Raw genomic sequence first — 23,630 nt, 5'->3', positions numbered from 1 at the left:
AGTGAGTAGTAGAGAGAGAGTAGTAGAGAGAGAGTAGTAGAGAGTGAGTAGTAGAGAGTAGTCAGTCAGTGTCAGTCAATGTGAGTCAATGTCAGCCAGTCAGTGTCAGTCAGTCTGTCAGTGTCAGTCAATCAGTGTCAGTCAGTGTCAGTCAATCAGTGTCAGTCAATCAGTGTCAGTCAATCAGTGTCAGTCAATCAGTGTCAGTCAGTCAGTGTCAGTCAATCAGTGTCAGTCAGTCAGTGTCAGTCAATCAGTGTCAGTCAGTGTCAATCAGTGTCAGTCAGTGTTTGTCAGTCAGTGTCAGTCAGTCAGTGTCAGTCAGTCAGTGTCAGCTAGAGCAGCTCTGCTGATCTGGTTCTCTGGCTCTAAAGCAGCTCTGCTGACCTGGTTCTCTCTCTCTAAAGCAGCTCTGCTGACCTGGTTTCTCTGGCTCTACAGCAGGTCTGCTGACCTGGTTCTCTGGCTCTAGAGCAGCTCTGCTGACCTAGTTCTTATGTTACAGAGCAGCTCTGCTGATCTAGTTCTCTGGCTCTACAACAGCTCTGCAGACCTGGTTCTCTGGCTCTAAAGCAGCTCAGTTGACCCAGTTCTATGGCTCTGAAGCAGTTCTGCTGACATGGTTCTCTGGCTCTATAGAAGCTCTGCTGACCTGGTTCTCTCCCTCTAAAGCAGTTCTACTGACCTGGTTTCTCTGGCTCTGCAGCAGCTCTGCTGACCTGGTTCTCTGGCTCTAGAGCAGCTCTGTTGACCTGGTTCTTAGGCTCTAGAGCAGCTCTACTGACCTGGTTCTCTGGCTCTAAAGCAGCTCTGCTGACCTGGTTCTATGGCTCTAAAGCAGCTCTGCTGATTTGGTTCTCTGGCTCTAGAGTAGCTCTGCTGACTTGGTTCTCTGGCTCTAAAGCAGCTCTGCTAACCTGGTTCTCTGGCTCTAAAGCAGCTCTGCTGGCCTGGTTCTCTGGCTCTAAAGCAGCTCTGCTGACCTGGTTCTCTCCCTCTAAAGCAGCTCTGCTGACCTGGTTTCTCTGGCTCTACAGCAGCTCTGCTGACCTGGTTCTCTGACTCTAGAGCAGCTCTGCTGACCTAGTTCTTAGGCTCTGAAGCAGTTCTGCTGACATGGTTCTCTGGCTCTATAGAAGCTCTGCTGACCTGGTTCTCTCCCTCTAAAGCAGTTCTACTGACCTGGTTTCTCTGGCTCTGCAGCAGCTCTGCTGACCTGGTTCTCTGGCTCTAGAGCAGCTCTGTTGACCTGGTTCTTAGGCTCTAGAGCAGCTCTACTGACCTGGTTCTCTGGCTCTAAAGCAGCTCTGCTGACCTGGTTCTATGGCTCTAAAGCAGCTCTGCTGATTTGGTTCTCTGGCTCTAGAGTAGCTCTGCTGACTTGGTTCTCTGGCTCTAAAGCAGCTCTGCTAACCTGGTTCTCTGGCTCTAAAGCAGCTCTGCTGGCCTGGTTCTCTGGCTCTAAAGCAGCTCTGCTGACCTGGTTCTCTCCCTCTAAAGCAGCTCTGCTGACCTGGTTTCTCTGGCTCTACAGCAGCTCTGCTGACCTGGTTCTCTGACTCTAGAGCAGCTCTGCTGACCTAGTTCTTAGGCTCTAGAGCAGCTCTGCTGACCTGGTTCTCTGGTTCTACAGCAGCTCTGCTGACCTGGTTTTCTGCACTCACGACGCACGCACCCGACTTCGCGAAAATATATTTAAAAATAATATAAGTTTCTTATAAGTACAAATATATTATTTTGATGAATATCTTACATAATCTCTTGCCTTAATATGTATATTAAAGACACATACATATCATTTTGGAACATACATTTTTTTTGCGGGAGTCGCGCACCCAGCGAGCCCCAGCATGTATATGATGTCATGCGGGACCCGCAAGCACGCAAACATCTCGTACCGTAATGCGCATGTGTCGCGAATGCGCGGGAGCAGGAGTCGCAGATTGGTCGCATACCAATCGCGTATATCACGTGATATTAAATGTATATGATGTAACTGAAAAACACGCAGCCGTCACACACCATACGCGGATCCTTCATGACTTTTCTAAAATGGCGGCTAGAATGCGCGCACCCACCGTGATGTGTACACTTTGAGTGCGCGACTGCGAAAAAAATTGGATTTTTTAAAAAAAGAAAATGATATAAATATATTAAAATAAAAAATGAAAACAAGAAAATTAATCAATATTTCAGTTTTAATTAAAAAATGTTTTATTGCAATTTTCAGAAAAATATGTTATTTAATGAATAAAATATTTATAAATAAACAGTTAAAAAACTGTAGAAAATCAGTACAAAAAAATAGATATAACTACTATCACACTTAAAAGTTAGCATTTAAAAAACCTTTGAAATTCACTGAAAAAAAACATAGGTTTCAGAGACGTTATAGTTAGAAATTAGCATTTAAAAAACCTTAGAAATTCACAGAAATAACCATAGGTTTCAGGGGTGTTATAGTTAGCTGCCCATTTCACTCGTACAAAACCATAGAAATTCCTCCGTTATAGTTAGTTCTGCTAACTATAACTCACGCGCCCGCAATGCACTGCTGATGATGTCACATATTGCATCATTCATGACATGGTCAGTGATATCACTGATGACATCACTGATGACATCTCAAATGACATCACTGATGACATCATCCACTTGACAATCCGATACACCACATCATACACTAGTATAACCTTTCATCACTCACTGTAAAATATACCAAATTCACATTCACATGCAAAGTCCTGAATGGATTCTTTGGCTGCTGGATGAAACCAAAAGCTTTATGGGTGTTGTAGTGTCACTTAATAATCTTGCTCGATTAAAATGCTGGTTGTACGGCGGCTGCGGGAGGACACGGCCCGGTGGTGCAGGCTGCCCCTGTCCCCGCTGGGTCGGGCCGCGCTGTTTAAAATGATGTCCCTTCCCAGGTTCCTCTATGCACTCCAGAACTCCTTTGACGTTATCCCAGTGGCCTACTTTCGGGAGGTGGAGAGCCTGCAGAGGAGACTGGTGTGGAACGGCCGGGCGCGTATTGCTCTTGCCAAGCTCACTCTCCCCTGGTATGACGGGGGCATCGCGCTTCCTGACATTCGCAGGTACTATTGGGCCTCGCAGCTATCTGCCATTAACCACGCCACGTATGCGCCCGGCTTGAATCCGGCGTATGAGATGGACAAGTTCCTGCTTCCCGGCGGGAACTACAACAGGGCACTTTATTCCCGCCTGGCTGACCGGACCCTTACGGGTCCTACTAAGATTGCTGTGCGGACCTGGAGGGCTGCCACTGCGGCCACGGGCTGGAGTGAGCGAATGACATGTGCTACTCCCTTGTTTGCCTCCGACCGCCTGGGCAGCTTGTGGACCACCAAGGGGTTTGACCAGTGGGACACGATTGGTATCAGCAAAGTGGGAGACCTGTGGCACAAGGGCGCGGTCAAGACTTTCGCGGTGCTCCAGGCCGAATACGAGCTGACCGACAGGGAGTTCTTCCGCTACGCCCAGGTTCGACACGCCCTGCTCTCGGTCTTCGGGGAGGGGACCACGGTCCCTGTTTCTTCGCCCCTCGAGGACCGCGTACTTGACGGACATGTCCCTGATAGTACTATTTCTTTAATTTATAAAAAATTGATTAATCACCGGGCGGATCTCCTGGTGCGCCTTCGGGAGGCTTGGACTGGGGATGGGGTCGAATTGGATGACGAAGACTGGCAGTCTGCACTGTCGTCCCCCAAGGAGGTTGCCATTCCGGCTCGTCTCCGGTTGGTACAGCTCAAGATTCTCCATCGGGTGTATGTTACGGGTCCGCGCTTGGTCGCGATGGGATTTTCCGACGACGGGCTCTGTAAACGAGGCTGCGGGCTCAGCGCCACCTTTCTTCATATCCTTTGGGAGTGTCGCGAGGTGGCGGACTATTGGCGCCGGGTCCACACGGTTATGGGACAGGTCACCGGGGTTGTACTGCTGCCGGAGGTGCGTCGCTGTGTCCTGAATGTGTGGGAGCCCAATGACTACAACGCGGCTCAGACTCGGTGGGCGGCCCTAGGGAACATGATTGCCAAGAGGGATATAGCGCAACTTTGGGGCGCTCAACGGCCGCCCACCGTGTCAGTATGGAAGGAGAATATGGACTGGTGTATGTTTCGGGAGAAGACAGTGTATGTGGCCCGTGGCAAGCCGGGGGCATGGGGTAGAATTTGGGGCCAGTGGAATGCGTATCGCGGAGGCATCTGTACGCCCCCCCTGGTAGACACTGATATTGCCATGTCCCCCTGACCCTCGACGGTTCCTGGCGCTTTTTGTAACAAATACATGGGGACGCTCATCTTCCTTGACCCCCCTTTCCCCCCCCCCCTCCGTCCCCGGCCTCCCGGTACTCCTCTCTTTAGCGGATTGCCCAAATGTTCTGACTGGAGTTTCCCGGGGGGAGCCTGCACCGCACTGGTATCCCTCGTAACTCGCCTATTGTTTTTATTGTTTTTCTTTTGTTTCTGTTACTGTTGGACTGACGCTTGCTGTTCGTCGAGAACTATCTTGAGCCACTGCGGGGCAGTGCCCTGGGAACGGATTGCAACTTTGATATGTGTATATTTCCTTATGTACCTAGCGGCCGGCCCGGGTGGTTGTAGGCCCATACTTGTGACCGAATTGTTGCTCAATAAAAACTTTTAAAAAAAAAAAAAAAAAAAAAAAAAAAAAATGCTGGTTGTAGTGCTGGAGGCCTTCCAGCACTACAACCAGCATTTTAATCGAGCAAGATTATTAAGTGACACTACAATACCCATAAAGCTTTTGGTTTCATCCAGCAGCCAAAGAATCCATTCAGGACTTTCATCCAGCATCGAGGGGTAGTGTCACGTGCACGCTTAACTGCCATTACCTATGAGGAAGGAGTACAATCGACTCCGAAACGCGTCAGGACTTTCAATGGTAGTGCTGAAATGTTATCTGCGGGCGGACTAGCATGCATACCCATTAAAAGCTTTCTTGACAAAGCACTGATGTTCGAGTGCTCCTTACCAGACCGGGCACCTTTGTAGCAGTGATATCAGGCGGCAGCCCCGCCGCCGAGGAGCACCACCCCATGAGGAGTGGGGGCCACGAAGACCGGTATCGACCGGCCTGTTGTGTGGAAGCATCGGTAACGGGATTGAGCATGCAGCCGTCAGCGGAGGCCCATCTGAGGGCTTACAAATTGCTTCCAGCACTACAACCAGCATTTTAATTGAGCAAGATTATTAAGTGACACTACAATACCCATAAAGCTTTTGGTTTCATCCAGCAGCCAAAGAATCCATTCAGGACTTTGCATCCAGCATCGAGGGGTAGTGTCACGTGCACGCTTAACTGCCATTACCTATGAGGAAGGAGTATAATTGACTCCGAAACGCGTCAGGACTTTCAATGGCCGTGCTGAAATGTTATCTGCGGGCGGACTAGCATGCATACCCATTAAAAGCTTTCTTGACAAAGCACTGATGTTCGAGTGCTCCTTACCAGACCGGGCACCTTTGTAGCAGTGATATATATATATATATATATCAATAATTTGAAATATAAGACAAAAAATTCTATAATAAATTAAAACATTAAACTATTAAACATTTAAACTTAAATTTCCCAATACAATCAGTGCAACAGTAGGGAAAGTGTTGGATAGCAAAATAATTAAATTTACTATTCCAACTCCAGTGAGTGCAACAGTAAGGAAAGTGTTGGATTGCGGAGGAGTAAAAATTACTATTCCCACTCTAGTGAGAGCGACTGTAGGGAAAGTGTTGGATAGCGAAGGGGTAAAAATGACTATTTCCACTCCACTGAATGCAACAGTAGAGAAAGTGTTGGATAGCGGAGGGGAAAAAATTACTACTCCCACTCCAGTGAGTGCAACAGAAGGGAAAGTGTTGGATAACAGAGAGACAAAAATTACTATTCACACTCAGTTAAAACAAAAATAGAAAACATTACAAATTATAAAAAGTCATAAAAATAAACAATATTTAGAAATTAAAAATCAATTAAATGAAATATATAACAAGAAAACATATTATAATATTAATTACATATAAAAAAAACGACAAATATTATATAATATAAAATAATAAATACATTTATAAAAAGAACATCTTTTAAACTAGAAAATATTTACAAACAAATTAATTAATACATAAATGTATTTATTGTATTTCCTACCCTATAACATCACAACAATAACAAAACACTTTAACATTTTAAATTACATTTCCCCCCCAAATTAACATAATTAATAAACAATTTCATTTTCATTTTCCAATCTTTATTTCGACCATTTGGTCATAAAAGATGCACATACAAAAAAAATCACATGAATTCTGTCAGATTTGTTAAAACATCAATACATGATTTTAAGATCAACACAGACAATAAAAACAGTTATTAAGAATTGAAGTGATTCTAAAATCTACCCAGCATTTTTTAAAAGACGAATACGCGTATACCAAACATTCGTAAAGAATTTGGAAAGTGCAAAAACGGTTGGGCCAGAAACATCGGATTTTAAAATCCTGTACATAGGTGTATATTCCCTGCCACCCAAATTCTTAATCAAGGGAAGCAGCCAATGCTTTCTGGCTGCCTTGTAGGCTGGGCAGAAAAAGATCACATGCAAATCATTTTCCTCTTTATCAACGCAAAGAGGACAGTATTTGGTGGAAGGGACTTGTAGCCAGGTGCTTGAAAAGGACCGAAAAGGCAATGTACTGTATCTCCACTGGAGAAATAACTTTCTGGTGAGTATGGGATATATGGGATCGAAAGCCTTCTCAAATCTGTAGAGATCCTTAGTTTGCAGGAATATGGAAGAGACGGACCCCTCTGTCTGGGTAGCTAAGGCCCTTGCCCTTTTGTGTTCGTGATACAGATTCGCCAGGGATCTCTTAGAGATTCCTGGTGCTACATTCGCTGGTTCGGTCCACAATTCAGGGAGCCCCAGATCGGTGCAAATTGACTGGATGTTTTTGACCCAGGGAATACTGAGCGCCTTGGGGTGCTTTAATAGTTCGGCCAATTCCGCCCTATAGTCGGCGAGATCATCGCCGCTCCATAGCCTGCGCCAGAAGGCAATGGGTCTTAGACTTATCTCGTCGGCAAGTGGCCGTAGCCCTAGATCAAGCCTCAGAGGAAGAAGTGGAGTGCTAGGGGGAAGTGCGGTTATTTGTCTTATAAACCTATTTTCCGTGGAAGACAGGTTCCGACATGGAATGTGGCCCCACAATTCAGCCCCGTACAAAATCGCCCCCCTGGCCTGGGCTTTATATATCTGAATTAAGGCCCCCAGTGGGCGGTAGGTCGAACCAATCATCATCCGGGATATACCCCCGGTAATTTGCACTAATTTAAGGTTAGCCCTGCTCTGATGGGTCCCCCAGGTCATATTTTCGTTGAGCGTCACGCCGAGATATTCAAACGTGGCTACTCTTTCCAGCCGCACTGCTCCCAGTTGGGGATTCGGGCGCTGTTTGGGGCTCGGATTCAATACCATATATTTGGTTTTTGTGGCGTTGATTTCCAACCCTCTATCCTGGCAGAAGGCCACAAAGGCATCGAGTATCCTTTGGATGCCCATGGGTGTTTTAGATATTAACAATGTGTCGTCCGCGAACATTATTGCGGGCACACTGTTGCCATTTAATTTGGGGGCATCTGTGTAGTCGGTGGCGTTAAGATGGGCGATTACCCCGTTGACAAAGAGGCAAAACAGGGTCGGTGCCAGCACACAGCCCTGTCTCACCCCTCTGCCAACGGGGAATCTGTCAGTCAGTTCCCCCGATCTCCCACACCTCACCTGGGCATAATTGTTATGATGCAACCTCTGCAAGGTCAATAAAATATCTGGTGGTACGCCCATCCCTGCCAAGATAATCCAAAGTTTTCCCCTGGGCACGAGGTCGAAGGCGGCCCGTAGGTCCACGAAAATCGTGTACAAACTACCGCCCTCGAACCTCACTGTCCTCCAATAGACCAGATTCAATCTAAAAACCTGGTCCACAGTCGATACCCCTTTCCTAAATCCTGCCTGATAGGGACTGAGGGCGCCCACCTCCTCTATCCAGTCCTGGAGCCTATTCAGGAGAACCCTGCCGAACAGCTTCTGCGCTACGTCTATCAGACTAATCGGTCTGTAGTTGGCTGGGAGGAGGGGGGATCCCTTTTTGAAAATCGGGACCACCTCAGCCCCCAGCCAAGTACTAGGGATTTCCATCCCACCGAGGATACCGTTAAAAAGAGCAGCGAGGTAAGGCGCCCAGACGGTGGGCTCCTGCTTGAACAGGTCTCCCGGTAGCCCATCCAGTCCAGGCGCCTTCCCCGAAGCCAGGCCTGAAATAGCAGCAGTGACCTCACTCAGTGTTATTGGATCCGCCTGAGGGCCCAGCCTCTCCGGTTCGATTGGCGCAGGGAGTTCTTCAGACTCAGCGCTATATAGGGACTGGAAGTGGGCCTGCCACACTCCAGGAGCTATGTTAGGCTCCACTGCCGAGTGTAGACTCCCTGATCCCCCATTCACAATTCTCCAGAACAGGCGTTGATCTTGAATTGCTAGGGCCTTTGTAAGTTCTTCCCACAGATTTTCCTCCCATTCTATTTTGGCCTGAGCAAGAAGCTTCTTGTAAGCTTGCCTGCGTTGCTTAAGGCGTTCCCCTCCTGTGCCCTCCTTAATTGCTCCAAGGAGTTCTGTTTTGGCCCGTCTACAGGCTACATTATACCATTGTGTTTTACCTTGGCACCTCTCCCTTGGCTTTCGTATGTTACGAGTAAAGTGGGGTGCCGCAACTTTTATAAGTTCCTCATGGGCAACAAACAGTTTGCTCCTTATATCTATTTTATTTGCCACACTGTCAAGATCCCCAACAGTTTCCAGGATGGGAGTAATCTCTGCATAAAGCAGTGGGAGTTTATCCTTGCTTGTGACCATATGCTCCCACCTAATTCTTCTCCTACTATTATCTATGAGGAGCGTGGGGCGATTCCCTTCCTCATGGGTCACTGGGGCCTGAGGTGCTGGATGAGCAAGGTCTAACTCGAGGGCATTGTGGTCACTGTCCAACCTGTCTATTACCCTGAAGTCCTGTATTGTTGACCATCTCGCCAATTGGACCAGGACATAGTCCAAATGAGACTCTCTTCCCCGCCGATTGTAAGTATTTTTGCCTGGTATATCGGATTTAATTCGCCCGTTACACGCTCTGAGTCCAAACCTTAACGTAAGGGCAGTGATTTGCAGTGCCAGTGGGGTCCAAGCTTTCGGAGATGGCACATCAACCCATGGTACTGCCCACCTAACTTCTTCTTCTGATAAGAATCCTTCCTGGAGGCCGGGGAGTGGCTCAAAGTGAGAGTTAAAGTCCCCACCCACCACATAATATGAATCAATCGACAGTTCAGATAAAAAGTTCGAGAGTTCATCAAAGGTCGATGATTCTTTTGCCATTCCCATCGGCCTGGAATAGATGTTGACCAGAAGGAGGTTAGCTTTGTTTGGCCATGTTAATAAGACCGCAAGGATGTCATCAGAGTTGAATGGGAGCCGTGTGGCCACACAGCCCAGGTGCGCAGCAACCCACGTCGTAAGGCCCCCTGATGGGCGGCCTTTGCCTTCCCACCTTGCTGGGATGAAAAATGACGAATAGCCTTGATGTCCATAGTCCTCTCTGGCCCAGGTTTCCTGGAACATGCATATGTCACCAGTTTCTATGTACTTTGCCCAAGCCGGGTCTTCCAGTTTGTTAGCTAATCCCGCGATGTTCCAGGAAATTATCTTCAAATGTTCGGAGGTGGCAGATGCCATACCATGAGGGTTGGAGGAGGTGAGACCATGCCCCACTTCAAATGCGGGACCTATAGTAGGGGCAGCAGAAGATGCATGTGGCACCGGTGGTCTTGGCGCACCATTGCCCACAAGGAAAGGAACCGTAGTTATCCCCTCAACAACAACTACCCCATCAGTGGCTTGGTGAAAAGATTCGGTTCTGCCATGGTCTGAAGCAGCTGGATCATTCAGGGGGCCAGAAATTGAACCGGAGGACACAGCGGGGGAGCCCGAGACCCCTGGCACTGTCTTACAGACGGTAAGTCAGTCGACCCCATCCAAACCGTTCAGGCAGTTAAAGCGATTGAAATCGCAAAAAGGTGTTTCAGGCGGTTGGAAGTACGGGCGTTGTAGAAAGCCTTTGTGTTTACGTCTGTGTTCCACCCTTGTCCAGTCATCGTGTGTTGGGACCTGGTGCCTGGGAATCGGGGGGAAGAAAAAAGATACTGGGAGGGTCTGTATGGTGGAATCAAGGGATCGGTTCATTCCTCCACAAATGTGTCGTACCGTTCCCGGATCCTTAAAAGTTACCATGATACAGTCCCCCACTATGGTTTTCCTGGTCTTCCCTAGCCATGGGACCCTTCTCACCATGATGATTTCGTTATTAAAATGGGATGGCAAGGGTCGGTTCCAGTTAAGCCATTTGATTACCTTTTTCTTAAGGGATTGGTAGTCCTCATTTTCCCCTGATCTTAAGTGAGGGGCACCAGCTAAGACCACCATTAATCTATTAGCTTCAGGCGGGAGGTCTGGCCTTCGGGGTCTGGGAGTTGGGCAAATGGGCGTGGGTGGGGGAGCGTTAACCTGATCTTGATGTATTCCAGAGGACTCTATTTGAGAGCTATGGGAGGCTAAGTCCATGGGGTGGGTAGGTCTGTTGCTTTGATTATTGTGCCGTGCCTGGAGTTGGATGGCCATAAGGGGTTGCAGAGGGGGGGCAGGCGGTGGGTTTCTGGGGGGGGCTTTATTGGCATTAATTGCAGCTTCTGCTTTGGAAGGATCCCCAGCAAAGGAATGGGTTCCCACTAGCTTTGTCTGCTTACTTACTAGAGTGTTCAAAGTGGTAAGAGAAGTTTCTAGTAGGGTGAGCCTGATCTCGACTTTTTTTAGGCTGTCGGTAATGGGCTGCAAAAGGGAGCGAAGTAGGAATTCAATGCTCCCTTTGGCAGAGAGTGGGAGGTTTAAGTTTGAAGAAATTACCTCTGGTTCTTTAGTGGTGGCCGTTATACTGGGGTTTGGGGGCGTGGGCGGTGGAATGGTAGGCACTATCTCCGTAGGCTTCCCCGATAGAGCGGTGTTAGTGCGTTTCTTGCCAAAGTCAAGATGTGATATTTTGGATTTCCCCCGCCCCCCCACTGATTTACGAGCACGTTTACTGGGTGGGGGCCTATGTAACTCCGCCACTACATTTAATTTGGACTTGCTCTTATTAGCCAATTGCGTAGGTGGGGTTTGAGTTACCAGGTTAATAGGGGTATGGGGGAACTCGGGAGGGGCTGGCTCTGTGTTTTTTCCAAGCGCTATCCCTGGAGTAGAAGGAATTTCCCTTAGTAAGACGGGGAAGTCCTCGAGTGTCGATTTAATCAGACTGCTGGGTGGAGTGCCTTCCTCTTGAGTGGTGGAATAAGGAATGATATCGGTCAAGGGCCTAGTTTTCATAGATTCAATGGAGCGCCTGCGCTCCACCCTACGCTTCTCAAGCGAGCTTTCCTTGTCCGCTTCTCCTTTAGTGGGTTTAAAGTAATTATCCAAAGTCCCAGAGCTGGAGGCGCCATCCCTTGAGGGGGTTTCCCGTGGTGGGGGCGAAGGCATTGCCTTAATTGTAACACAAAGGGGGATCAAGAGAGTGGGCCCAGCCCAGCCTCCTTCGGCCACTAACGGCCAAAGACGGTCCCGCCCTTGTCCCGGGCTTCTCCCGGGACGCTCCCGCGCGCTCCCGCGCAGCGGTGTTCGTGCTCTTACTTATGGCCTAGGATATAATTGGGTAATGGGTAAGGGCGTGGCGATGAGGGAGAGCGGCCCAGGTGTTGCAGGCGGAGCTGAGCTGTGACTCTTGGGAAACTGAGTCCAGCCCCTCCTGCTCGCAGCCCTCACAGCCCTTAGCCCTGGTCTGTCCCAACAACGGCAGCTCCCAAGTTCCAGGCGCCCCTTGGCGAAGCGGGACCCGCGGAGCGGGTTCCGCGAGGCGTGAGGTCAGAGGCAAAGGCAATGGCGATCCAAACGCCGTCCAGCAGGTCCACGTACTGCCCAGGTATGTGCGAGTGTTGTCCCACGTAGAGGGAGGAATCCGGCAGCTTTCACTGGTCAGCTGAGGGCGTGGCGATGAGGGAGAGCGGCCCAGGTGTTGCGGGCGGAGCTGAGCTGTGACTCTTGGGAAACTGAGTCCAGCCCCTCCTGCTCGCAGCCCTCACAGCCCTTAGCCCTGGTCTGTCCCAACAACGGCAGCTCCCAAGTTCCAGGCGCCCCTTGGCGAAGCGGGACCCGCGGAGCGGGTTCCGCGAGGCGTGAGGTCAGAGGCAAAGGCAATGGCTATCCAAACGCCGTCCAGCAGGTCCACGTACTGCCCAGGTACGTGCGAGTGTTGTCCCAACAATTTAAAAAATATTATTAATAAAAAAACTAATAAACATTAATTGACTACACACACTTTAACACCGATATCCACAACACACACCTAAATTAAACTCTAAAATAATAAAACACAATTCAAACTTATTTATAAATTAAAAAGTATTACTATTAACAACTAATAATAAAATAATTAAAATTTATTTAATACCTACTATTTACCCCTTTAACAGTTAAAACAGACAAAAAAATCAATTACCCAAAATGCATATCAAATAATTAACATTAATTAAGAACTATATATTAATTAATTAAATACAAATTACTTCCCACCCTTTACTCCTATAAACACCAAAACACACACCTAAAATTAATTATACAATTACCATAATTAATTGCCAATTAATTAAAATTAACAGCCAATTAATAATTCATCAATTAAAAATAAATTATTTCCCACCCTTAACACCTATAAACACCACAACACCAATTAATTAATTTAAATTAACAGCCAATTATTAATTAATAATAAATTACTTTACACATTTAACACTATAACATCTCAATTAAACAAATATTAATAAATACAAAATAATCATTAAATGTAATATAATTAAATTACTTCCCACTCTATTACCCTATAAACCCTCAACCTGCTATGGAACTAATAACGCAAAATTCAAAGTTTTTTTCTAATAAGTACTAAAAATGTAACACATATATTAAAAATACAAACAATTATTATACAAAAAAACATACAACACATACATATAAAATATATACTAAAATACATAACAATAATAAACAAGCAATATTTTTAACCACTATAATTCTGCAAACGATATAAAACACTTCGATATTTTTAAAATCGATATTACTTACCGTAGGTCGATATTCTTGATCACGATATTCTTGCTGTCGATATTTTTGACCCACGATATTTGCAACGTGATATTTGTGCAACTCAATATTTTTAATTCGATATTCTGTCTCTGCACCATTAAAAACTTTGGAAATCAACCAAAAAGATCCATCAACATATGTGAATGTATATGTATGGAATGGATCACGTAGCCACAATGAAGGTAATGATTTCAAACTGCAGGGCAAGGAAAAGAGAGGAATTTTTTAAACTTATATTGGACTAATATCTTGAATTGTTTTGACTGGGCAAATTTGCTTTGGACTACATATGGGTAATCATACGTCAGGATGTAGCTTTGAATGATTAATGGTTTGCATGAGAATATTGTGGAATACTCGGGTGGTGGAATGTGGTGAAGATGTGTTTCATGCAAAATATCAAACTATTTTATTGATTTATATTAGTAATAGAGAGAATACTTTTAATGCTACATCCAAACATCTTATTTAGAATTGTTCACAAGCTTTAAAACCAGGTGAATTCAAATGTATCCAGCAACTTTATATGGCTTTGTAAAGGTAAAGCATGTATTAATATGTATTTTAAAGAGATCGCTCTTTTACATTTATTTGTTGAGTGTGACTCTGCAAGGCTGCAGTAGCTAGAGTTGTATGTAGTGCATTATTGCTGTTAATGAAATTATGTGATCTCTTGGTTTAGACTCATGCTTTCTACCACCAAGTGACCTCACCCACACTTTATCCTCTTACCTGAAGGAAAGTGAGTACATCTTCTGATTTTATTCTGCATGTTATTTATTTGTTTTATTGAACTTGTGTACATCTGCTGCTCAAAAAGGTTGAGACGTATATCGCAATTACGAAACATCAAGATGAAATAGTGTTTTATGAGCCGAATACAAATGACTTGTGGGTACATCCAGGTATACCCCAAATCTCAGATCCATAATGAAACAACTCATGTGAAAGAAGTATCTTAAAGCATAATCTACTCGGTGTTTTACTTTACTATTGCTAAGTGAGACTAGATCTGTAAAGACATGGTCTGTAAAACTCTCGAAAAACACCTGAACGTTTAGTGCACACTCAGTATTATTCGAAATGAAATATAAGTATTTGACAATTATTTCTGATCAAATGTCATCTAATAATGATATTTGTAGAGCACAAACCTAGTTTGGAACAGTGGATTAGAGCAACTGAGCAGTTGTGATAGAACAATGTAGGGAACCCTCCTGGACCGTGTAGTGGAATGGCAGGAGACTTTACAATTGCCTAACACTTTTGTGTGTTACGGGATTCAGGTCGATTGGGTCTTTGTATATCTTAGAGAAGACATATGGCTTCAGCGCACAGTCATTTTAAACAGTGATTGGGTCTTTTTTGGATTCAGGAAGCTTTGGGCTGTTGAGTATGTGTCCTGCAGCTTACAATGAAACGGGTGAAAAGAAGCTTCTTTTTATTTGCCTATTGAAAAAAGACCTATGTATTGTGATGGCCTAAAACGCAACCCAGATGCATTTTAAAGCTTATAGTTTTGTTACTTCTATAATAACTTTCTTTTCGAAATGTGTTGAAATCCACCCCCTTTTTCTGTAGGTGTCACTCAAATAAAGACTTTCAATAGAGACTTGCAATAGAGTTTGCTACTGTGGGTGTGTCTTAAATCATATTCCTAATATATTTCAACATTTTCCTACTCCTGACGCTTTTCCTTGGCCCTTCAGTTGTAAAATTCCAACTTTTATAACTCTTGCCATTAATGTTGTATCAAAATATGTTTTAACGCTTTGTGGGATTTGTGGGCTTTGAGTGTTCGCTCCGGCAGCTGTCTTCCTTATGTATTTCATAATTGTTCCACGCTTTCCACGTCTGAAGGATTTTCGATGAGCCATCTTGTTTTCTGCCCCTGTTTGTTATTGTTGAAATGGTTTATTTGTGCGGCCTTGCAGTTGCCTTTATGAATAAATATGTTTGCATAATTAATAAGGTATTGTTTTTCCCATTCCAGTCTGTCCTAAATGGGTTAAGCTATGTAAAAACCACAAGGAAAAGAAATCGCTGCTTGTGTTGATTGTCTGCAGTTCGGCTCACCGTGCCTTGGAACTCATTAAGTAAGTGTTAAGCCATTTATTCTGATAATAGTCAAACATTTGTAAACGTGGTGTTGTTGCAGCATTATCAAACATTACTCAGCCCATCTCACAATTTAAATATCATTCCACGCTGTGCCTTTGGAGTGGCTGCCACCGAGTAGTACGGGTGGGGCGGGGGGAATAGAAAAATAAATTCAAAGTTACTTACCTTGCTGCCGACCGCCGCATCGCCTCCGTCCTCGTCTGTTCCTGCCGGAAGCAGGAAGCACACACAGCCTCCCCAATCACAACTCTACTGTCATGGTGACAGTTAGTAGTGAGGATACACAAGGGTACCCCGAAGTTTGAACCTGGGGTGGATAAATGTTTAGGAAAACAATGATTCTGGTGTGGCCAAGAGGTCCAGAGAAAACAATGTCCCACTCAGGGACACTGTTCTCAAATTGAAATAGACAACCAATATCGGTGAATAATATATGCAGGGACATGTAGGACAAAATAACATCCGTTATTTATTTTATGAAAAAATATATTCAAGTGCTCACATAGCTGAGTAACAACAAAAGTGACATGAAAAGTGAGTGTGACTTTAAAACATAGACATCGCAATGACAACATGTAATGGAACTATTCATAGAGATTTTTACAGATTGTAAGGAGTTCCTGTTGTAGGGGGTCGACCGCGTTTCGATCTCAGTTAATCGAGATCATCTTCAGGACATAACAATTGTGAGCAAGGTGAATTTGGACCGGGTAGAAACGCTGCTTCGTGTAGACACGCCGCTTTGTTCCTCAGCTTCTGGCTGACTGAGGCATCCCGAGTTAATTAATTTATCGGCACACCACGCAGTCATGAGAGCAGACCAGTAATTGAGCTCTTCATCTTCAGGCCAAGTCACAGGGCCCTGATGAGCGATTAACCGGCAGCATACTTCTTCCCTTACGTGGCAGCGCTAACCAGCTTGCACCACGTTGCTCAATTGGAGAAATTCCTTCAGCAGCATGTCCTCTTCACTGGGCCGATTAAGCACCCCCAATTCAAGCACAACTATAAGGACTAGCCCTGCGTTGCACACGCATACCGAAAGAGATTCCTGCCCTCCGTGGCGGTTTCACTCTGCAGTCTCACATTGCTCCATCACAGCAATTCCACCGGCTCTATCTGGTCCAAATTCACCGTGCTCTCAATTGTTATGTCCTGAAGATGATCTCGATTAACTGAGATTGAAACGCCGTCGACCCCCTACAACAGGAACTCCTTACAATCTGTAAAAAATCTTTGAGGAGTTCCATTACATGTTGTCAATGCGATGTCTATGTTTTAAACTCACACTCACTTTTCACGTTACGCTTGTTGTCACTTATCTATGTGAGCACTTGAATATATTTTTTCATAAAATAAATAACGGATGTTATTTTGACCTACATGTCCCTGCATATAATATTCACCGCTCCCTAAGGTATTAGTTGTCTATTTCAATTTGGGTACAGTGTCCCTGAGTGGGACTTTGCTTTCTCTGGACCTTTTGGCCACACCAGAACCATTGTTTTTCTAAACACGTCATGGTGACAGTAGCATCATGATTGGGCTGAGCGCCGTGGTTCAGCGCTCAGACGGGGGCTCTGAACCTGTGCATGTTCTCCACCAGGCAGTTATACAGCCTGGTGGAGATTATGCAAAAAGTGCAAGACTGTTTTGGCAGGCCCAAGATGGCTGGCCATACCGTCCTGCTCATTTAAGTGTCCCAACCACTCTTCCCCTGCTAGCTCTGATGACAGCACAGCCCTGCCCCGTAAACCTGCCTGACTATCGAAAAATAAAATGATAATAACAGTGTTATTATTTTATTTTTCCTTTTTCCACTGCTCAAAGACTTGTTTGGGGTGTACTCCGACTACGGGGAGAGAAACTATCCGACCGGTCGCAGATCCAGTGAGGTGGCGCTGACAAAATGGCAGCTGTGATTCGCTGGATGCAGCAGTGAGCTCCGGACCCAAGCTGCAGTGTAATGCCTGAGGGGTCTTGACAGGGTGAGTGCTGTGGAGGTGCCCCTACAGTGTTGGGTACTCTGCCGCTCTGACTGCCGGGACCAGAGGTAGCCCGCCATAGGCTACCGGGATCCTCAGTTGCCCGGGGAGCCGGTGGCATTAAGAGAGGCTGGGTTAGTGATTGAAGAGGCGTGACCGCAGCGAGGGAGACTGGGCCCAGGCAGAAGTGGGGAAACGAGGACTGCGGACTGTGCTGTCTAACGACGGAGTCCTACCGGGGCCATGACTGTGAGCTTGTGCTTCTGCCTCCTTGCTCACTGGGAGCTGCACTGGAGTCGGGACAGTGTTGCGCCGCCATTGCGTACCTGCAACTGGACGCGGCTGTGTGCCCCTGACTCTCAGTGAGGAGGTGAAAGACTGCAGGATAAAACAGGTGACAGGGATTGGTGCCCCCCCGGGCACTGGAGAATACAGCAGCAAGGATGAATCCTGCCCTACCGAGCAGAGTTGGAATCCCGAGTTGAGGAGTGTCCAGTTCCCTAAATTCGCCTCAGGAAGTGAGTGTTAGTGCAGCCTCTATATACAGGTGCTTACAAAGATTACTTGTAGTAACAGGGCGGGCTTCCAGAGGAGCGCTGGCGATTCGCTGGGCCTGCTGACTTGCACAAGTCCCTCTGGAGGAGAGATGCATTACACCCGGGCCTTTGGCTGCCCAGCTCGCAGACTGAAACTGCCTTGGTACTGATGGAATAGGGACGAGGCAGGATGGATGCGCTGTATTGGTGCGACCCTGCAGTAATGCTTGTTGGAACACGGCATTGCGAGAAGTCAATTAAAAAAATTACGAGTTTAATATAGCGCGAACTAGACACAAGGATATCAGGTATCAGAACGCTTTGCATGAGCACCAGTTTCGTTACAGATGGACACATTCATTTTGTTAGGCACGGGGAGATTAAGTGATTTGCCCAGAAACGCAGGATGTTGAGCGTCGTTGCCAAGACTCGAACTCGGTTCCCCAGCTTCGAGGTCGACGGCTCTAGCCGTAAAGTTACATTGGGTGACGTGACCATGTGCTCCAATGTGACTGTATCACTGGCTTCATAGCAGGACCTGGGGAAGAGGACCTGTGCATCACTGTCCCGGAGACAGGCCCTACTGGTCACCGTGAGCTGCATAGGGATTGCGCTCTTCTGAATAACTGCCATTGCTAAGAAGCATACTCTGCTCTCCAACCTGACTTTTCAGCCTCCACATCCTGGCAGCTGAGCCCAGCGGCCTAGATGGGCAGAAACTCTGCTGAGCCTGTGCTGAAGTAACAAGGACGCCTTCCAGGAATCTTGCACCACCTGCCACTACTTTGTAGTCATGGGCAAAGTGGCCAGGACAAAGGGTCTTGGCTCTGGGGTCAGGCCCCGGGAGCAGCGGCCTACTACGTGCTTGCGGGTACAATACCAGCATAGCAAGGGGGACCCCTGGAGGTGCCCACTCTTCAAGACAATCTGCATGTCATTACTGCTTCCAGGGAAGCCCTGGAGGGGACGATTGATGCCCTAGGGACAAACCTATCTATTCTGAAAGACGATCATCAAAATTTAACGGAAAGAGTGATGATAGCGGAAAGAGTAATAACGGATATCTCCTCTGAGGTGGCAACAATGCGGGAATGGCTCACACTTACGGAGGACAAAGCAGAAGATGGTGAAAATAGATCACAAAGGAATAACATTCACGTTATATGTCTTCCAGAGTGATCGAGGGGAGGAACATGCTGGCCCACCTCGAGGGATTGCTGTGCGAGGAGGTGGCACCGGAGGGTTAGTCTTTATAGGGATTGAGAACAAATAATTGCCAAAGCTCAGGACAAAGGTGACATCAAAGTTGACAACAATAAAGTGATGATCTTTCCAGACTTTACAAAAGAAGTCCAGAGGCAGTGGTGCACATTTCTGGATGCTAATTGACGGGTTCGCCAAATGGGCCTGCACTATGCTAGGTTAATCCCGGCCCGGCTGCGGGTGGTGACCCCAGAGAGAGTACAGTTCTTCCGGACTCCACAGGATGTGTGGGAGTGGATCGTGATGCACCTGCATGCCGACACTGGCAAGGGGTCCCCGGGACGCACACCCAAGCGGAATAAGGGGAGATGACGAGGCTGAGATGTTCAGGGAGGAGCGCCCGTTTGGGGGCAGAGGCTCAGAGGGAACAAAAGGGAGCGGCGGAGGTGGTGGCACAAGGAGCAGAGAAGGAAGGAGTCCAGCCTCATCACTGGGTGAGGGAGATGTCTGGCACTTGGACCTCACTCATGATGGCAGTTCTACTGAAAACTCGGACTGTGATCTATCTAAAGTCACTCCTGGCACATCGGATGAACTCATTTGATGGAGATGGTGAACTGTAAGGTCCATGTTGGCTCTCCGAAGGGAGCTGTCAGTTGATTATGTGTTGCTGTTCAGATGTGATGTTGGGGTCCCCTGCAGACATACCCTTCTTTAGTCTATCAAGTCGGGTGGTGGGGGCAGATGCGGGGTTCTTAGAGGATCACTGCCGCCATTCCTTTGAGTTTACTGTGGGTGCACCCAGAAATGCGTGTGGGTTGGTTGACTGTTTAGATGCTTGTCCTGGAGTGTGGGAGTTGGGGAGTTTGTTGTTTGCTAGTTGAGGGGAAATGCTTGATGCGTGCCCTGTGTAGGTGTTCCTTATTATACTGAGGTGGAGTGGTAGCCTATGCTTGGGATATCAGAGCCTGGCAGTGCCATCCGATTTTTCTTTACCATACAGAATGGCTACCCCCATGATGTACAAAGTCATGTCTTGGAATATTTGGGGAATGCATGCAATGGCCAAGAAGCACAAAGTCTTCTCATATCTTAATAGAAGAGGGATTCATGTAGCGCTCCTTCGGGAAACACACCTAATTGTTAAAGAGGATGCAGCGCTGCAACGCAGATGGAGATGGCAAGCCTACTATCCTACATAGTCAGCCTATGCAAGAGGAATGTATGAGTATGGGTATGACCTGGGTTCCCCTTCCAGCGCACTGGGCACCTGATAGACCTGACAGGCCGCTATGTTGTGGTTACTGAATGACTTGATGGCCGGGACATCACCATAGGCAGCATATATGGACCGAATGTGGTCCAGGCGCCATTTTTAGCTGAGCTTTCCAGGGTGTTAGCCCCCACCTAGTGGGCTTGATTATCCTAGAGGGAGATTATAACTGTGTAGCGAACCCCATACTAGATCCTTCCAACCCCCCACTGAGGAATTCCCTTACTATCGGAGTAGCCTGTGCGTTTGCTGACTGGTAAGTGGAAAGGAGCCTCATTGACTCCTGCAGTTCGCAGCTCCCGGGAGAACGGGACTACTCTTTCTTTTCCAATTTGCATGACCTTCATTTGAGCCTTGATGCCCTCTTGTGTACGACTGAAATGTGCATGGCTTAATTCGAACCACTGAAAACCTGTCCAAGACCATCTCTGATCATAATCCCTTGGTGCTACTGCTGGGTTGGGAGAGGTCTTGGCTCTGCATCCCATCACGGAGGTGAAGACCGGAGGCACTTGAGGATCCGGTCTTCCGAGACATGATCGGTACTGCCATTAAACATTACTTTGACAACAATACTAGCTATGCTTTGTCTCCCCAAGTGGAGTGGGACGCATTTAAGACTGTGATCAGGGGTAGATGTATTTCTGAGTTGGTAGTACTTTGCTGACGGAAGTCTTGTTGTCCGAGGCAGCTCTGCAAGCTCTTGAACAGCTCAGACTGGGACACTCAGAAGTACAGACCGATCTTTTGGAGTCCAAATAGAAAGTCAGAGAGCATGTAAAGCGCTTGTTTATTTATTTATTTTTTGCGATTTGTAAAGCGCCTGGTGACCCGTAGGCATCCCCGCGCTGTAAATCTGTGGAGACCGAGAGAGGGGAAAAACTATTTGGGGAAAAGGAAGGTTTTTAGTTTTTTCCGAAAGAGGGCGTGACAGGGTTCCAAACGCAAGCTGCGTGGAAGTGAGTTCCATCCTGCGGAAGCTTTGACCGAGAAGCGTCGACCACCGGTGCGAGCCTTCCTGAACTTAGAGACCGTGGCCAGATGTTCGCCGTCAGAGCGAAGGGGTCTGGGGGCTTTGTAGGGGATGACCATGTCTTTCAGGGCGGCTGGGCCAACACCGTTGATGAGTTTATGGGTGGTGCACAGGGCCTTAAACTCTACTCTCTGACGAACAGGAAGCCAGTGCAGAGCCTTAAGAGCAGGCCTGGCTGAGGCTCTGGATGGAAGGTTCATAATGAGCCTCGCCGCCGCATTTTGGGTGCGTTGGAGTTTTGCCAGGGTGAATTCAGGTGCGCCGAGGTAGACGGCGTTGCTATAGTCGAGCCGGGCTAAGATGAGCCCCTGAACCAGTAGTTTCCTGGATAGGGGGGGGAGGAGTGGGAGGATCTTGCGAATAGATCGCAGGAGGCCAAAGCATGTTCCAGCTGTTTTGGCTGCCTGAGTCTTCATAGTGAGGTCAGGTTCCAGCCATACTCCTAGTGTTTTAATTTCTTTTTTTGGTGTAGGGATATCACCAAAAGCGTCCGGCCAGACTGATGATGGGATCGAAGTCCATTTATTGCCCAAGAGCATGATTTCGGTTTTTGCACCATTCAGCTTCAGGGAGGATTCACACATCCAGGTGTGAATATCCTGGAGACAGTTCAATAGGCTGTCTGGGTGGTTATCCAGGTGGGAAAGAGAGACAACGAGTTGAGTGTCGTCTGCATAATTTACTATTTTTATCCCGTACGGGGTCACAACATCTTCAAGGGGGGCCATGTAAACATTAAACAGGGTGGGACTAAGCGATGACCCCTGGGGAACACCACTCGTGAGTGGTAGTGGGTCCGAGCGTGAGTTGCCGTCCCACACCTGAAATGAACGGCCGGATAAGAAGGAGTCGAACCATGCGCGTGCAGTTCCCACAATTCCTGCCCTGGCCATGCGATGTAGAAGGACACGGTGGTTCACCGTATCGAAGGCGGCACTGAGATCCAGGAGGATCACTGCCACTGATCCTCCTGAATCCAGGATACACCTTGCCTCCTCGATGACGGAGAGGAGGGCAGTGTCCGTGCCATGGTCGGGACGGAATCCTGTTTGGGATGGACGTAGAAGTTTGTTCGCCTCAAGGAATTGGGATAATTGCGCATTCACTAATTTCTCAGCCATCTTGCTGATACATGGAAGAAGCGAGATGGGTCTGTAGTTGGCCATGTCGTCCGGGTTCAGTTGGGGCTTTTTCAGCAGAGCCTTGACAACAGCATTCTTCCAGTTGGGAGGCTCCGTGCCTTGGGAGAGAGAGGTATTGATGAGATCCCTGATGGTGGGGGCTATGCTGGGAGACACGTTTTTTAAGACTCTGACCGGGGCCGGGTCAAGGGGGGATCCGCTTTTCATTTTGGCCAAAGTGGAAATTACATCGGTAAGGGAAACTGCTCTAAAAGTGGACAGCAGTGGGCTGTTAGTGCATGCCTCTATATCCGTGTGATTATGTGGGCTGGTAGTTGGAAGGGAGTCCAGTATCCGTGAGATTTTGGAGTCGAAATAGGTGGCCAGGTCCTTACTTCTATCTGGAGGGGGGGAGTGAGAAGAGGGTGCCATAGGGATATTGAGTAGTTCTTTAACTATAAGGTATGATTCTTTTGACGAATTAGTGGCATTTTTTATTCTATTGTCATAGAATACGGCTTTAGCTAGCTTTAGGGCAGATTTGTAGCGTCTTAGCGAGCTGTGGTACATGTCCTTCTTACTATGGAGCCAGTCTTTTCTCCACAGTCTCTCAGCCTTTTTACACTCTTTGCGGAGAGCTCTGAGTTCAGTATTGTACCATGGGGCATGGCCCCTTGTCCTATTTTTGTTCTCACGTTGTTTTATGGGAATAATACTATCGAGGGAAGAAGGGATCCAATCTCTAAACTGAATATCAGCGGTGGAAGGATCATCCGTGAGAGTGGGGGTCGTGGAGTCCAGGGCTTTGGACCAGTCCTCCGCCGAGAGTCTGGCCCACGATCTGTCCCTAGTGTAAGTAGTAGGCTTTTGGGGTTTCCTAAATGCCCCTGGTAGGTGGGTCGTGACCAGGAAATGGTCCGTCCACGGGAGTGGTAGGGCATTTATGAATTGGAGAGAAGGAATGTTGGAAAACACCGGATCAAGCAGGTGCCCTTTCGTATGCGTGGCTCCGGTATTGGCAAGGAGGAGGCCATGGGCCG

The 23,630-nt window shown here is 47.3% G+C and overlaps 1 protein-coding gene across 2 annotated transcripts in view; it reads left to right on the top strand.

Annotated features, from left to right (window-relative positions):
• The window catches only part of CMSS1 (cms1 ribosomal small subunit homolog), a 1,297,886-nt gene that overhangs the window by 1,214,082 nt on the left and 60,174 nt on the right, over positions 1 to 23,630 (top strand). For both annotated transcript variants that reach the window (XM_085622368.1, XM_085622369.1), the window contains exons 6-7: positions 14,001 to 14,060; positions 15,312 to 15,414. In XM_085622368.1, the coding sequence (XP_085478494.1) occupies positions 14,001 to 14,060; positions 15,312 to 15,414 (163 nt within the window). The remainder of the gene's footprint in view (positions 1 to 14,000; positions 14,061 to 15,311; positions 15,415 to 23,630) is intronic.

The sequence above is a fragment of the Triturus cristatus genome, chromosome 8 (genome assembly GCF_964204655.1).
Source record: "Triturus cristatus chromosome 8, aTriCri1.1, whole genome shotgun sequence".
Lineage (NCBI taxonomy): Eukaryota > Metazoa > Chordata > Amphibia > Caudata > Salamandridae > Triturus > Triturus cristatus.
This window is presented reverse-complemented; position numbering and strand designations above follow the sequence as displayed.